This window comes from Lynx canadensis, chromosome F1 (assembly GCF_007474595.2).
Source record: "Lynx canadensis isolate LIC74 chromosome F1, mLynCan4.pri.v2, whole genome shotgun sequence".
NCBI lineage: Eukaryota > Metazoa > Chordata > Mammalia > Carnivora > Felidae > Lynx > Lynx canadensis.
Window position 1 is genome coordinate 57,578,333 of NC_044319.2, and position 17,652 is coordinate 57,595,984.

At 40.5% G+C, this 17,652-nt stretch overlaps 1 protein-coding gene across 2 annotated transcripts in view; it reads left to right on the plus strand.

Moving 5' to 3' along the window:
* Window positions 1–2,897, plus strand: part of MARK1 (microtubule affinity regulating kinase 1) — a 119,736-nt gene extending 116,839 nt beyond the window's left edge. For both annotated transcript variants that reach the window (XM_030302501.1, XM_030302502.1), the window contains one exon: window positions 796–2,897. In XM_030302501.1, coding sequence (XP_030158361.1) covers window positions 796–1,150 — 355 coding nt within the window. In that variant the 3' untranslated portion in view covers window positions 1,151–2,897. The remainder of the gene's footprint in view (window positions 1–795) is intronic.
* The last annotated feature ends 14,755 nt before the right edge of the window (window positions 2,898–17,652 follow it).

Sequence of the window (17,652 nt, forward strand, 5' to 3'; positions counted from 1 at the left end):
AAGCAGTAAGGAAGCCATGCAGCCATTGAGGGCAAAGCACTCCTGGCAGAGGGAGCAGCCTGTGCACAAGCCTTAAGGCAAGAACAGACCCTGTGTGTCCAGGGACTAGTGTGGAGGCCAGTGTGTCTTGATAAGAGTGAGCAGGGAAGAAGATAATACAAGATGGCGGGGGGGGGGGCGGGGAGGTGGAGCGTGGGTCACGTGGAGCCTTGTAGACTACTTTTTAAGGATGTCTTTAGCAAAATGTTGAAACCCTCAGAGGGCCTGACATCTACACTTCTACGTGTCGTGTGGGACCTGACGTCTTTACCGCATTGCAATACAACATTCTCTATCAGTGTTGTTAGGTATAAATAACCCCTCTGTGGCCATTACTAGCATCTTTGTCCCCAGTCTTTTTCCTACCCAAAAAAAGGTAGAAAAAAAGGATATTTACATTTTTTAAATGTATTTATAAGCAGAATGCTAGTGGTTTCTATCTGTGTAAATGTGCAGAAAATGGAGAATCTGCTTTTGCAACTTAGAGAAATATGGAAGGAACTGACAGAGTATCAAGTTCTTCACTTTCAGCTGTAAAGTTGTTTCCCACAAACAAAGTCAAAGCAGATGGCGTCCCGGGGTCTGGTTTTACGACGTCAGGATGACACAAACGTTCGTATCTACCTGAAGGTAGTCTGTAACTTGGGTGGTTTCGTTAGGCGCTGAATCCTGACCACTTAGACTTTATGTGTGCTTTGACTTCTTTGCTGAATGGAATTTCTGTTTCCGTTCTCTCCCTTTGCCCTCTTCTTCTAGAAGCACGTCAGGGGAACCGAAAGAAAGAGACAAGGAAGAGGGTAAAGATTCTAAGCCACGTTCTCTGCGGTTCACGTGGAGTATGAAGACCACTAGTTCCATGGACCCCAATGACATGATGAGAGAGATCCGGAAAGTGTTAGATGCGAATAACTGTGATTATGAACAAAAAGAGAGGTTTTTGCTTTTCTGTGTCCACGGAGACGCGAGGCAGGACAGCCTCGTGCAGTGGGAGATGGAAGTCTGCAAGTTGCCACGCCTGTCCCTCAACGGGGTCCGCTTCAAGCGGATATCTGGGACATCGATTGCCTTCAAGAACATTGCATCTAAAATAGCAAACGAGCTTAAGCTGTAAAGAAACTCAAATTTACAGGATCAGGGAAGATAACGTTCACATATGAGGTACAGTTTTTGAATGTATTGGTAATGCCCAACGTGATTGGCCTGTGAATCTCCCCATGTAGAATTTGCCCTTAATGCAATAAGGTTATACATAGTCATGAACTGTACAATTAAAGTCAGTATGAAGTATAATATCTGTAGCTAAAAAAGTAGGTTCACATGTACAGGTAAGTATATTGTGTATTTCTGTTCATTTTCTGTTCATAGAGTTGTATAATAAAACAGATGATTGCTTAAAAACTTGTATAGTTGTCTAGATTTCTGCACATAAATGTATGTTCGACGCTTTCGGTTGGAAGTGTTCTTCCCTGTTATTTACATTCTGGTGGGTTTTTTAAATTCTTACCTCCATCATGCAATTTTGAAAATTGTGTCCAGAATTAAAAGTGCACAGAAATAGTCTTTAAAATTGTAGCATGGACTTTTAAAAATTATTTTTCAATCATATTTAAATGTAAACCACAAGCTGATAGATAGATCAGCTTTACTATACACAGAATTATTCCTGCTTATCTTTGCTCTTACCCTTGTTCTCAGACAAGGTTTAGTTGAGAAAATACAAAATGTTTACAGTGTTGGCACTTAGAGTTTTTCAGATAAATTACACGAAAATAATAATAACTTTGCCTTGAGCTAGCTAAGAAATACTGGGGAAAAAGTTAAACCTATATCCAATTCCTTTTAAACTTTAAAGTGTTTTCTGGCCCACTGCTGAATGTAGCAGCAGAATTAAAAAGAATCAGTACTTCATCTGGCTCTTGTAACGTAAACTGTCGCTGAATACCGCAACGTGATGGCAGAAATCTAAGAACATCGGGACTGTCTCATAGCACAAACTCATCTTCACAGTGTTGATCAATGCATCAGTTAAGAAATAATGCCACCTCAGGAAATAACTGGCATTGGGAACATTTGCCTCTTCTCCTCCTTTCCTCTCCATCCACCCCTGACCCAGTAGTATCTGTAAGTACTTAAGAGACTTTTGAGCAAATCATGCTATTTATAACAGTGTGTTATTGATTTACGCTTATGTGGCTGTTCAGTTTGTTCCCACGTAACCTGTTTGTTTTTCATATTTTGCCAGATTTCTTGTATTTATTCCATATCGTTATGCCTATAACGTGCAGCTTTGTAATTGGGCATTTGCCTAGTTTTCTTTCATGATCAGTGATACATGCGATGTAAAACCACTAGTAAAGGTACATTTTAATACTTGTTATTTTATACTGAATTAGCCTTGGAGGTTGACTGTGCAATGTTATTTAATGTTGTAATTACTGTAATATCGACATATGGGCCCCATCTGCGCACTCCTGAGAAACAGAAAGCGTATCCAAGCTTCATCGGTTTAGGAGAGAATAAAGGTGTGGTAAATACTGTAATTCTGCAGTAGAGCGCTCCACGTGTGGGAGACGAGACGTGCCGTCCCGTGGTGGCTTCCCGACTGGGGTGGACTTTACGTTCTCTACTGTACTGTGACGTAGCTTTCTTCTGTAACAGTTCTGTTCTAAAATGAAGTGTATTTTTGCCTTAGCAAAGGATGGTGTTTGGAAAAAAACAAAAAACAAAACTGTGTAGCCCCTTTTTAACCTAGTGTTCATTCAGAAAAATTGATGCAAATCTCCATTCACTCTCACTGGTGCACACTGAAGTTTTACTTGAACGGTTCTCCTAATAAAGCACTTGTCTTCTGCTCTTTACCAGAATGTGAATTACCTGTTTTCTAGCACAAACGTGTTCTGCATGGGGAGTGTATTCCTTGTGTCCTACATTTAGTTGACAGGGGGTAAAGCTATGTAGGTTTTCAAAATGTCATTATGACAAGAAAAATTTACTCTTTTTATCGGAATTCCTATCATCAGAACACTTTTTTTAAAAAAAACAGCCATCATGCCTTTTCCAAGGTAGAAACTGATGGGTTGGATTTTTGTTTTGTTTTGTTTTTTACATTTTCTCACTCTGGTTAACTCTGGTGTGTTTGTGGCAAGGAATTTCACTATATTTTTTATGAACTGAAAATGAAATCTTGATATTCACTTTAGATTTTCCCATTTTATATGACAACATAATTTTTTTTTTAAGATTTAGAAGAATTTTACAATATGTTTCCATAAATAATACCAGTTATATTCACTGGCTGTGTGACGTCAGGGCTTCCTTGGTTTCTGTTTAAATATTATTGGATACAACATCCCTAATATTAAGTTAATTATTTTGTAGAGACTGGGGCACAGTACTTAACTTGATAAGTAAATACTCGGCAAATAATAAGATGAAATATACTCTAGAGCCTTAACCCAGTAATATTGTTCAAGGAAAGAGTTCACTTAAAATCTGGGCACACCTGAGTGGCTCAGTCGGTTAAGCATCCGATTCGGCTCAGGTCATGAGCTTGTGGTTTGAGTTCGAGCCCCGTGTCAGGCTCTGTGCTGACAGCTCGGAGCCTGGAGCCTGCTTCGGATTCTGTGTCTCCCTCGCTCTCTGCCCCTCCCCTGCTTGTGTGCTCGCTCGCTCTCTCTCTCTCTCTCAAAAATAAATATTTTTAAAAAAAAATTTTTTAATAAAATCTGAACACCCTTGGGGCACCTGGCTGGCGCAGTCGGTGGAGCAAATGACCTTTGATCTTGGTGTTTATAAGTTCAAGCCCCACATTGGGAACAGAGTTTACTTTAAAAAAATTTTAAAAACATGAAAGACCTTTTGTGAAGTGATCTTCACCAACAGTAACATTGCACAACATGGGAAACAAAAATAACAGTGATGAATGAGACACCGATTTACTGTAAATAAATGATTCCATCAGAATGTATCCATTGAGCACAATGACCTCTGCCTTCATTTTTAACTCTGTTGAGGTACCTACTGTGTCTTAAGACATGTAAAGGAATTGTAAAAGATGGTTTCTACTTCGAGATTTGGGTCCATTTTGGAAAGACAAAATGTAAAACACAAAACCAAAAACCACACCCAAATAGGAACAATGAAAGGGCTCAAACAAGCACAGACGATAGATGCGATAGAAATTCAAAGAAAGGTGAGTTTTGCATACCTAGGAGAAAGGATTTTAAGGATGGATAAAATTTCAGGAAGAATGGAAAAGATCCTTTAGGAAGGAACATGTCAGAAAAGGCTTCTCACCAGTAGCGGCTGTAAGACACATGTTAGAGACAAACCACTTAGAGGGGCACCTGGCTGGCTCAGTCCGTAGAGCATCGCACTCTTGATCTCAGGGTCATGAGTTCAAGCCCCACATTAGCGATAGAGTGGACTGGTGGGGTTCAGATTACATAAAGCACTGATCAACAGCCTCGGCTTGGACTTGACCTGTGGTTAGAAGGGAGCAATTAAGAGGCTTTTCAAGCCAAGGAAATATTAGTAAATTGTGTCTGAGCCATTAATTAGCAACTTTGCTGAGGGTCCGTGTACATCAGATTCTAGGTTCTGAGAAAACAGCAGTAAAAATAAAAGAAAATCTAGATCTGATAGAAACTTGTGGGCTGATGGAAGGCTAGAGCCAGGAAGATCTTTTCAGAGATTTTTTTTCAGGATCAAAAAGGGTGAATGGGGGTATATTTGAGAGTCCTTTCAAAGGATGTATCAACGAGATATCACAAGTAGGATGTGGACTATAAAAGGATGAGTGGGTGGCAGGGAGAGCTTCCTGGCTTGTGATTCAAGTTTCAGCTTACATATCAAGACTTCCACTTTCATCTGACATGGATAACAAGTACCATAGTTATCCTTTGACCTCAAACAAGGAAAAAATTAGACAAAATCTATGAAACAACAGGTGCATGCGATGTTTTCATTTTGGCGAAATGTTCTCAGGACACTGGCTACCAGTCAGTGAAGGACAGTGATCCCTGAGAGGAAACGAAATGACCCCTGTGGTTGTTGCCCCAGCTACTTCCCTCGACAGTGTTTCCAGGCTGTGGCACAGGGAAGGGGGAACCCAAGTAGAACCTAGCGTTCACCCTCGTTAAGGAGCCAGAGCTGAGACATCAGGAAGGTCAAGGCAGCTAGAGTCTGGAAGGGAGCTTTACAAAAACCTCAAAGGTCTGCGGAGATCAAACATGGGAGGAAACGCGAGGCCAGTGGAAGAGCCACCTGGAAGGATTAGCAGAACCGGACCTTGTACAGAAGTCGTGCCCTTTCCGACCAGCCTTAGTGAAAAACCTCATGGTTCATAGGTCAGCGCCTATTCAGAAGTTTTGCCTCAGCTGTGGAAACTGTTTTGGTCCTGTTTAACCAAACGTAAGCACTATTCAGAAGGATAACTATTTGAGTAACTCAACTGTGTCCCAGAAGAAAGTTTAAGAATATTTTTTTAAGTTTATTTCTTTATTTTGAGAGAGCATGAGCAGGGGAGGGCAGAGAGAGAAGGAAAGAGAGAATCCCAAGCTCTGACAGCACAGAGCCCAATGCAGGGCTCGATCTCACAACCATGAGATCATGACCCGAGCCAAAGTCAAGAGTCAGATGTGTATCCGACTGAGCCACCCAGACACCCAACAAAGTTTAAGAATGTTAATAGGAGTACAAAATGTGCACTCACCAACATAGTATTGTTCACAGTATCTAGCATCCATTCAAAAGTTTTCCTGTATGCAAATATGCAGGGGGAAAAATCAGTGGACACCAGAAGTGGCAGAGGTGAGATCATTAGTAGACAGAGACATTGAAACAGAGTAACTATATTTTGCATGTTCAGAAAGCCGGAGAAAAGGTTAAATACGTTAAGTACAGACATGAGTGGTATAAAATAGCACAACTCCCACATCTCAAAATGAAAATTATCATTTCTGAGGAGAAACATGTACTGGTTGGAACTGGATGTTCACCCACTAGACATTGTAGAAGAAAAGATGGTGAACTTGAAGACGTAGAAACTATCCAAACTTGGGAATGCAAGCTGGTGCAGCCACTCTGGAAAACATTATGGAGGTTCCTCAAAAAATCAAAATAGAACTACCCTATGACCCAGCAATTGCACTACTAGGCATTTATCCACAGGATACAGGGGTGCTGTTTCGAAGGGACTCATGCACCCCCATGTTTATAGCAGCACTATCGACAATAGCCAAAGTATGGAAGGAGCCCAAAAGTCCATCGATAGATGAACGGGTAAAGATGTGGTATATATATATACGATGGAGTATTACTCGGCAATCAAAAAATGAAATCTTGCCATTTGCAACTATGTGGATGGAACTGGAGGGTATTATGCTAAGTGAAATTAGTCAGAGAAATACAAATATCATATGACTTCACTCCTATGAGGACTTTAGGAGACAAAACAGATGAACACAAAGGAAGGGGAACAAAAATAAAAACAGGGAGGGGTACAAAGCGTAAGAGACTCATAAATATGGAGAACAAACAGGGTTACTGGAGGGGTGTAGGAGGGGGGAATGGGCTAAATGGGTCAGGGACATTAAGGAATCTACTCCTGAAATCATTGTGGCACTATATGCTAACTCATTTGGATGTAAATTAAAAAAATAAAATTAAAAAAAGCAAGTCCCCAAGGCCAGCCCACATTCATGGGAGTGGCATACTTTAAACACACACACACACACACACACACACACACACAGAAAGAAAAGAAACTATCCAAACTGAAACAGAAAAAAAAAAAAAGGCTGAGAAAAGATGGGCAATGCATCAAGTGAGCTGAAGGACAATGCCAAGCAGTCCAATGTTTGTGCACGAGCGCCCGAGGAAGTTGAGGCAACGGGACGCAGTTGAAGTTACGATAGCTAGAATGTTCCTAAATTTGCTAGAAACCATGAACTAATGGGCCCAAAATGTGTAACAAATTCCATGGTCAAGAAACATGAAGGAAATGATACCAAGGCATATTAAATTTAATTGCTTTAAAATCAATAAAAAATAAAATTGGTGATGAAACAACTTAAAATCAGCCACAGAGAAAACACATATTACAGAAAGAAGAACAAAGAGATTAACAGACTTCCTGTCAAAAACAATATAAGATAGAAAAAAAAAAAAAACAACCCAGCACTGGAGGGGCACCTGAGTGGCTCAGTTAAGCGTCTGACTTTGGCTCTGGCCATGATCTCACCGTTCATGAGTTTGAGCCCTGCATCGGACTCTCCTGACGGCTCAGAGCCTGGAGCCTGCTTTGGATTCTGTGTCTCCCCCTCTCTCTGCCCCTCCCCCACTCGTTTTCTCTCTCTCTCTCTCTCTCTCTCTCTCTCAAAAATAGATTTAAAAAAATTTTTGGAAAAAAAAGTACTAGAAAAAATAAAACTCAAACTAGAATTCTATACTCAGATATGACATTTTTCAAAAACAAAGGTGAAACAAAGATTTTCAGACATAACAAAAGCTAAAAGAATTTATCACCAACAGACTTGATACTCTAAAAAATGTTAAAGGAAGTCCTTCAGGCAGATGGAAAAGTATGCCAGATGGGAATCTGCATCTACACAAAGGAATAAAGAGAGCCAAATTAACAACTATGTTTAATGCAAAAATAGTAACAATGTTCTTATAGGATTTATAACATGTAGAAATAAAACTTGTGAAATGTAGCACAAAGATCTGAAGATTTTTGCAAGGTTCTTATATCTTATGCATAGTGGCATAATGCATAGATGTTAATAAGTTAAAAATGTATACTATAAATATTAAAGAAACCACTGAAAAGACACAGTAGACTTATAGCTAATGAAAGACAAAGGAGATAAACTAGAATTAAAAAAAAAAACAAAGGCAGAAAAAGAAACAAATGAACAAAAGAACAGGTGGGAAAATAGAAAACAAACAGCAAATGGAAGGTTTAAACCCGACCATGTCAATAACTACATTAAATATCAATGGCCAAAAGCCCCAACTAAAAGGCTGCAATTGTCAAATTTTATTAAAATATAAAAAATCTACATGCTACCTAAAAAAAAAACCCACTTTAAATATAAAGACACGTGGGGCAACTGGGTGGCTCAGTCGGTTAAGCGTCCAGGTCATGATCAGCTCAGGTCATGATCTCACAGTTTGTGAGTTCAAGACCCACATCGGGCTCTGTGCCGACAGCTCAGAGCCTGGAGCCTGCTTCGAATTCTGTGTCTCCTTCTCTCTCTGCCCCTCCCCTGATCATTGTACAATAACATCAGTACATTAACAATAGATGCCAGCTCAGGTGACAGACTCTGAATGGAGGAGATGTCCTGTAGACAGGAGATAATGAACCGTAACCTGGGTAAGAAGCTGGTCAAGGCTTATCTGGACGTTACCAGCGGAGATCAGTAAATGAAATAAAGCATATGTAATCATAGTACAAGGATGTACTGTGCTCGGGGGAGTAGTAAGTAAATCTGTAGATGTTTTCAAATGTGAAAATCGTAAATCCTGTGTCTGTAGGTTTGGGAACATGAAAAATGAATTCTCTTTCTTGTGTAGATAATTTAATATTTTTCTTTCTCTAAATTTATATTCTGAATTGTCCTTTTTTTAGGCTTGTGTATTTTGAGAGACAGAGAGCGCCAACAGGGGAGGGGCAGAGAGAGGGAGACAGAATCCCAAGCAAGCTCTGCACTGTCTGCAGAACTGTGACATCATGACCTGAGCCAAAATCAATAGTCAAGCTTCACTGACTGAGCCACCCAGGGGCCTCTCTAGATAAGTCATATTTTAACTTCGATGGTGCCATGGAAGTAGTAAAGCAAGTAAAACAGTAGAAAAACCCACCTGTTTAATGTCTGTGAGAAATCAAATGTTCCTAAAACATTTTGTACACTGTCCAACTTACGTCTTTTTATATATAAACAAAGCCACGCTCATTATGGATTCTCAAAATGCTGATATTGTCAAAATGGGACCTGTGCTATGTTGAGTTGATTATTTTTTGCTTATGCCATCAATAAGTTATTCTCTCAATAAAGAAGATGTGGTATATATATATATATATACATACATACATACAATGGAGTATTACTCGGCAATCAAAAAGAATGAAATCTTGCCATTTGCAACTACGTGGATGGAACTGGAGGGTATTAAGCTAAGTGAAATTAGAGAAAGACAAATATCATATGACTTCACTCACATGAGGACTTTAAGACACAGAACAGATGAACATAAGGGAAGGGAAGCAAAAACAGTATAAAAACAGGGAGGGGGACAAAACAGAAGAGACTCTTAAATATGGAGAAAAAACACAGGGTTGCTGGAGGGGTTGTGGGAGGGGGATGGGCTAAATGGGGAAGGGGCACTAAGGAATCTACTCCTGAAATCATTGTTGCACCCTGTGCTAACTAATTTGGATGTAAATTAAAAAAATAAAATTTTAAAGAAAGAAAGAAGAAAAAGAAAGAAAGAAAGAAAGAAAAGAAAGAAAGAAAGAAAGAAATCTCCGTGAGGTATTCTGAAGTTTGGTATCATCGTACCCACTTGGGATAAACTTTTCAGCCCCAGTTGTAATTTGTACAACTATTGTGAGCCATGCCTAGAGTAATTGGTAATAAACCCAGTCCAAGAGTCAAAATACCGATGGGTCGAAAGGGCTCTCGTGACGCTGAATCTCCTATAGGCTGGCTACTTCCACAGCACCGGGGACGAGGCCAGCCTGCCCTAAATATTCACAGGCCCGGACACGAGAGCACAAAGAGAATGATTGTTCCAGAGCAGACCCCTCTTCCCTCCCCCCTCCTCACCCCCAGTTCCATCCTGTATCGGGAGGTGCTTGAAGTACAAGTGTGTGGACAGTTTATGAATCTCCGTGTATTTCAGTCAACCGGTCGTGAGTCTGTTACGTCTATTATCGAGCTCACTCCCCCATGGTTTGATTTTGCCAAATGTTTAACTTAATTCAGATATACTTTCCATGATACTCATTAATAATGATAGTTAAAAGGGAAGGAGGAGGAGGGAAAGGTTATCTACTATAATGTTTTTCTCAGTGAACCCACGCTTATTGTTCATAATTATCTTTTGGTTTCCTTCCTAAGTCACTCTCAAAATTTTCTAGAAATCCGTGTTTACCTGTTCTGTCTCTTGGTGCCTTTTCTGTTTGGCTCAGTTTTGCAAAGGACACTTACATCAATTCAGAAATTTCATCCTTGGAGCTGTTCCTGTGCCCTTGACTTATTTTTCTATCCAGGAGTCATAAAATAATTCAGAAGAGTAATAAGGGGCACCTGGGTGGCTCAATCAGTTAAGCGACCAACTCTTGATTTCGGCTCAGGTCATGGGATCGAGCCCCATGTCAGGCTGTGTGCCGAGTGTGGGGCCTGCTTGAGATTCTCTCTCCTCTCCTCTGCCCCTCTCCCCCACTTCTGCGCTCTCTCTCTCCACAATAAAATAAAATGGCTCAGTTGGTTAGGCATCCAACTTCAGCTCAGGTCATGATCTCACAGTTTATGGGTTTGAGCCCCATGTCGGGCTCTGTGCTGACAGCTCGGAACCTGGAGCCTGCTTTGAATCCTGTGTCTCCTTCTCTCTCTGACCCTCCCTCGCTTGCACCCTGTCTCTCTGTCTCTCAAAAATAAATAAATGTTACAAAATAAACTAAATAAATATTTTAAAATAATTTTTTAAAATAATCTTATACCTCTCCTGTTTAAAGAAATAACAAAATGTTTTCTTCCTTTTCTTACAAAAGTGACCTGTTCAATGAAAATTTAGAAAATGAAGCTAGTTCTGGTTCAAGATAGTAAGGGAGAAGGATCCTGAACCTGCCTGCTCCCGTCGTCGACACACTGAATCTACATGTACATAGCAAACAACTCCCTCTGAAAGAAAACCAGAAAACAGCCAGGCAACTCCTATGCATTGGGCAAAAAACCCCTCACATCATGATGGGTAGGAGATACTGAGGCACAACGATGCCGTAATTCCACCCCCTGCTCTGCAGCCCACAGTCAGGGGGAAACTCTTCCTACAGCTTCTCCCTAAGAGGCAAAGAGTTTGAAAACCACATCTGACAACCCAGATGCTTTTAAGAGCTGAAACCATAAAACTCCTAGAAGAAAACAAACTGTAAGCTCCTTGATATCGCTCTTGGTGATGACACTTTGGATCTGACACCAAAAGCAAAGACAACAAAAGCAAAAATAGACAAGCGGGACCGCATCAAACTAAAAAGCTTCTGCACAGCAAAGGAAATCCGTCAACAAAATGAAACAAAATCCAACAGAATTGGAGAAAACCTTTGGAAATCATCTCTAATAGGGGGCTAATATCCAAAATATATAAAGAACTTATACAATTCAGTGGCAAAAAAAAAGAAAGAAAGAAAAAAATCCAATTAAAAAAATGGGCAAAAGATCTGAATAGGCATTTTTCCAAAGAAGACATACGAATGGGCAACAGGTACATGAAAATCGGTGTTTAACATCACTAATCATCAGAGAAATGCAAATCTGCAATGAGATGTCAGCTCACACCTGTTTGGAATGGCTGTTATCAAAGCCAACAAATGCCAAGGAAGTGGAGAAAGAGGAACCTTTGTGCACTGATGGTGAGAATGTAAATGGTGCAGCCACTATGGGAAACAGTACGGAGGTTCCTCAAACAATACAAACTAGAACTACCATAGGATCCAGCGATTGCATTTCTGGGTATTTATCCAAAGGAAAAAGAAAAGCACTAAGTCGAAAAGATATCTGCACCCCCATGTTCATTGTGGCTTTAGTCACAATAGCCAAGACATGGAAACAACCAAAGTGTCCATCGGTGGATTAACGGATAAAGAAAATGTGGCATATATACTGTGAAATAAGTCAGAAAAGACAAATACCATATGATCTCACATGTGGAATCTAAAAAAGAAGAAAATTGAAAAACAGAGCTCATAGGTACAGAGAAGACATTGGTGGTTACCAGATGCGGGGGTGGGCAAAATGGGTGAAGAGAGTCCTAGGCACAAACTTCCAGTTATAAAATACATAAGTCATAGGGATATAATGTACAGCCTGGTGACTATCATTAACATACTGTCTTACGTATCTGAAAGTTCCTAAGGGAGCAGATCTTAAAGTTCTCATCACGAGAAAAAAAGGGTAACTCTGTGTGGTGATGGATTCTAACTAGACTTATGATGGTGATCATCTCACAATATACATAAATAGCGAATCATGTTGTACATCTGAAAGTAATACTATATGTCAATTATATCTCCATTTTTTAAAAAGATAGTATGGATAAGCCAAAAGAAAAAAAATTAAATGCCTCACCATCCATAAAGTACTGCTAACAATTTGCTGTATATCCTTCAGACTATTTCTATGGGAAGTTCTACATATAATTACAGTGAGCTTGAGGATTGGGGCAAGATCAAGGCAAAGGCATGACCGCCAGATGGCGATAGCACACAGTCAGCTTTACTTGGACTGTGTTTTGACCTGCAGCGTGGGAAGGGAAGTCCCTGCCGCAGGAGACCTTCCAGTGACAGCATCCTGGGGCCTCCACCCAGAGGAGAAAAGGACAAGAAAGTCCCAGAGGAGAGAGGAATTGGTGGGGGGAGGGGTTCCTGCCTAGGTGATATCTCTCAGCAGCACGACAGGGGAATCTCTGAGTCAGAGAGTTTGGAAGGGCAGAGGCAGCTTGGGGTCTTCAATAGCATAGCATTACTTACATGTGAAACCTAAAAAAGGCAAACTCAAAGAAACAGAGACTATACATATATTAAATCATCATGTTGTGCGCTCTAAATATGCTATAATGGGGTTTGTGAATTATATTTTAATATAGCTGGCCAGGTGGAAAAAAGATGAAAAATAGGATCACCATGTGGTCCTGCGATTCCATTCCTAGGTGTACACTCAGAAGAAAGACAGCAGATGCTTGCGCACGCATGATCATAGCCGCCAACATCCTTCAGAATAGCCCAAAGGCGGACATGTTCGTCGGCAGGTGAACGGATAAACCAAATTTGGTATGTACATACATTGGAATGGTAGCCTTAAAGAGGAAGAAACGTGGATGACGCTTGAAGGACATTATGTGAACTGAAACAAGCCGGTCACCAAAAGAAAAAGAATGGAATCGCTGGATGATTCCATTTAACGACGTAGCTAGTCAACTGTGTAGAGACAGAAGAACGTAGAATGGGTGGCTGCCAGGGACTGGGGGAGAGGGAAATTGAGAGTCAGATGTTTAAATCGGTACAGAGTTTCAGTTTTGTAAGCTGAAACGAGTTGTGGAGATAGGTCGCACACAATGTGAATAGACCTATTCTTAAATCACTGTTGTTTTCTCCCATCAGAATGTGTAATTCAATGCCTGCGCCTTCATTTAGTGGACCTCTTTTGATGCTCTTCTTTCAAGACGGGTGACCCCAAATTTGTATACTTTTCGGTAGCATCTTAATCTCCCTTTGTTCTCCCTTGAGAGTGGAATGGTTTGGGGGAAAAATATACCTGATACATACCAGAAAACAAGATGCTGGTGATTCTTCCCCGATGGCGTCTCCGCTTTGCTGACATCAAAATGGCGTCCGTTCTCTCTCTAAAAAAAAACAGTCCTCTTTGGCACTTTTCCTGCAGCTTTCTTGCGGTCCTCCTCACCAGCAAGGGAAAAATGCATTCTTACTATTATTATTATTGGAGAATTAAATGGCCTCAAGATAGGCAGACAGCCTATTTTCCTGAGCCGTTTCCTTTACAAACAGTCCCTTTAGGCTGGAAGGGGTGACCGAACCCCAGCACTTTTTGTCTTCAGCTGTTAAGTACAAAATGGGATCTGAAATTTGAGCAGTGATGTTTTCTTTAACCCGCTTCATTTAAAAGTATGATCCTGGGGGTACCTGGGTGGCTCAGTCAGTTAAGCGTCCAACTCTTGGTTTCAGCCCAGGTCATGATCTCCCAGTTCGTGAGTTCGAGCCCCACATCGGGCTTCGCGCTGGCAGTGAGGAGCGTGCTTGGGATTCTCTCTCTCCTTCTCTCTCGGCCCCTCCTCCGCTCCTGCTCTCTCTGTCTCTCTCTCAAAATAAACTATAAAAAAAAAATTAAAAATAAATAAATAAAAGTATGATCCCGTTTGTTAAAGGGATTTTCCTTAGCTGTGGAAAGACATGAATCCATGAAATGAAGCCATGTAGAATTTGTAGGCTACGTCGGGCACTTTGTAAGCCCCTAATAAATGTGAGCTATCTAAAACAGGGCAAAGGTTTAAAAATAAATAAATAAATAAACAAACAAACAAACAAATAAATAAATAAAAGTTTGCTATTATTGTTTTTCTTATTTGTTACCAACATTTCTCACTTGCTGCCTTTTGTCTTTTTGTTTGTTTGTTTAAGGTTTTTTTTTTATTTATTTCGAGAGAGAGAGACAGCACAAGCAGGGGAGGGGCAGAGAAAGAAAGGGGGAGAGCAAGAGAGCATCCCAAGCAGTTTCCAAACTGTCAACGCAGAGCCGGACATGGGACTCAATCCCTTGAACCGCAAGATCATGACCTGAGCCGAAACCAAGAGTCGGATGCCTAACTGACTGAGCCACCCAGGTGCCCCTGTCTTTTATTTTTCTTAATGGTGGCTTCTGAATTATTGGTCTTTCCTATATCAGTTCTTTCATTATTCATAACCACCCTTCGATCCCGAGACTGAATAAGTATTTATTCTCTTGCAGTTAAAAAAAAAAGGAGAAATGAATCCAGACTGAAGGACTGGTTTGGATACTTAAATTCGTGTCCACTTTGCGTTCTCAAAATATCAGGGACAGATGTGTCCTGACAAATCATTTCTTTTACGCCCCCATTCCCTGACGAGGAAGTTGGCTTCAGAGGTGTCATAAGTGATTCGGTTCAAAGTCTGACCCCGCAAGTTTTCACACTTGGGCTTCTGGAATCCCAGCTTGCTGTGCCGCTAATGTTGCCAACATTTTCGTCAACAGCAACCCCTTCTGCACGTTTCCTTGTGGACCTAATTTTAGAAAAGTGTGGTCCGTCAAGCTGCATTTAGGTCATGACACATTTATCAGTCAGAGGCTCTGCTCCGTGTGTGAGCTGATCCCGCTTGCCACGCTGAATGCATAGAATCCCAGCCCAAAGCCCCCAAATGCCACGCCATTTCTTTTAAAATGGCTGACAACTTGAAACTGTTGTTAGTTCCAGTTATTATTAGAGGGAACCACTAGAGGTCAGAGAAAACCGTGTCCGGGATGCGGTGCTTCTGTCCCACTACCCACCACAGGGGGGAACCCCAGGGACCTGTGTCTACAGCGGACACCTCATTGCCCCCTGAAGAGTGCCTGGTCCCATGGCCGACAGTATCTAGACTTAACCAAGAGCAAGTTTATCTCTTCTGCCTACTCACGGAATCTGAGGTAACGTACTTCACTGCTTCAGTGGGATTTTGCACTTTTTAAAATTCTTCAGTTATTTAAATCTTTCCATCTGGCGACAAAGGCACCTTAATTTCATGCCATCGGATCCCTCATATCCAAATAAGTTTTGGAACTTTATGGAATACTGCAGGTTTTTTTTTTATATTGTATGCATCTACCAGGGCCAAAAACCATAAAGATATTAAAATGGCATCCAAAAATAACATAATCTTTTATAACCCACTTTTTATACCATATGATTTTTTTAATGTTTATTTTTTTATTTAAAATTTTTGCTAATGTTTATTTTTTATTTTTATTTTTGAAAGAGAGAGAGGGAGAGAGTGCAAGGGAGACCAAGTATCCAAAGCGGGCTCTGCTCTGACAGCAGTGAGCCCGACGTAGGGGTCGAACTCACAAACCATGAGATCATGACCTGAGCCGAAGTTGGACGCTTAACCGACTGAGCCACCCAGGAGCCCCTCCTTTTTTTCTCCTAGAAAATGTGATGAACTGATGGCTTTTCACTGACTTGATTTGTTTCGATTATTTGTAGTCATTAGTTATGTTTTGGTGATTGGAAGGTCACAAGTTAGCCAAAGCAACCCTTAAGCTGCCCATGTAGCCTTTGGACAAAAGTGGGCAAATTCTTTTAAGTGTCTTTGCTTTCTGGTAACAAGACATCCCGTACCCATCTTACACCTGCCCTGTCCCAGACGTGCAATCAGCTCGTTTCCTAAGCCCCAGTTCCCTTCAGTGGAAATTGATATTAGAGACCAAACTGAAAAGTCTTAATCCTATATTCAAACTATAATTAGGCCTCATTATTTTTATCATAGATGACTCATGTAATTGTCAGTCTGAAACTCTTGATTCATAACAAAGCTAACAGAATGACTGATTTATTTTACTTGCCAATGAAAGAAATAGATCCACAATAGTGATGCCAGAATTAATGCTTATGATACCATTGCTAAATGAAATGCAAATTTGTATTTGTACTTGCCTGTGTCCTTAAGGCACAGTGAAATTACTTGGCTTTATTACTCTGAAATAATCCCTCAGTCTGTGGGTTGTGGAAGTTCTGTCCAAATGTTTCAGTTCGTTTTCAGTTTGAAGGGGTCAGAGTTTGACAGTTCTGAGCTCTTTATAAATTTTTTCTAAAATGTTTTAATGTTTGTTTTTGTGAGAGAGAGAGACATAGCATGAGTGGGGGAGGGAGAGAGAGAGAGAGAGAGAGAGAGAGAGAGAGAGAGAGAGAAACACGGAATCTGAAGCAGGATCCAGGCTCCCAGCTGTCAGCACGAAGCCCGATGAGGGGCTCAAACTCACAAACTGTGAGATCATGACCTGAGCCGAAATCGGCCGCTTAACCAACTGAGCCACCCAGGCGCCCTGACAATTCCGAGCTCTTTATATTTTAGCTTCTGCTTTCCACTTGGGGCTGTCTTCAGCCACTGACAAAAGAATTAGTTTTATTGGTTCACATCATGAAGATAAATAGTAATACATCAACAGTTGAATCTTCGTAGTACAAAATGAGAATTTCATTTAAATCACTGTCTGGATCACCTACAATGACTCATTGCACAGTTATATGTGCAAGATTTATGTATGTGCAATCTGAACAAGGCTGGACAGACCTAGTCAGACTTCCTCTATTCAATCTCTCTTAATATATTTAGAAGCCACAGCTTCCTGACTCCAATCAGACTTCTATTGTACTAAATCCTATCCTAACATGAGAGCTTTTCGGTTATCTGCCTCCTCCCCTGACCCCCGGCCCAGCCAGCTTTTCTTCTGTCAGTCATATATGATACCAATCCCTTCCAATCAATGTATCATGTGTTCTAAGTATTGTCACATCAAACCACAGGTCTAAATAATGCTTCATTTAGTTTTACAATATATATAAGCCAAGATAGTTTTCTATATTGCTGTTTTCTAAATACAGTACCATTTATTAAGACATCTTAATCTACCTCCAAGAAAAACACACACACACACACACACACACACACACAGTGGAATATACATATGTATTAGAATGGCATACTATTGGGAGAATATATACCAATTCAGGTTTTTCAGGTTTTGTCAGAAATATTCTTTTAACTCATAAGGTCATAATTCTGACCTTATTTTTCTACACATATGTTTTTCTTCTTTT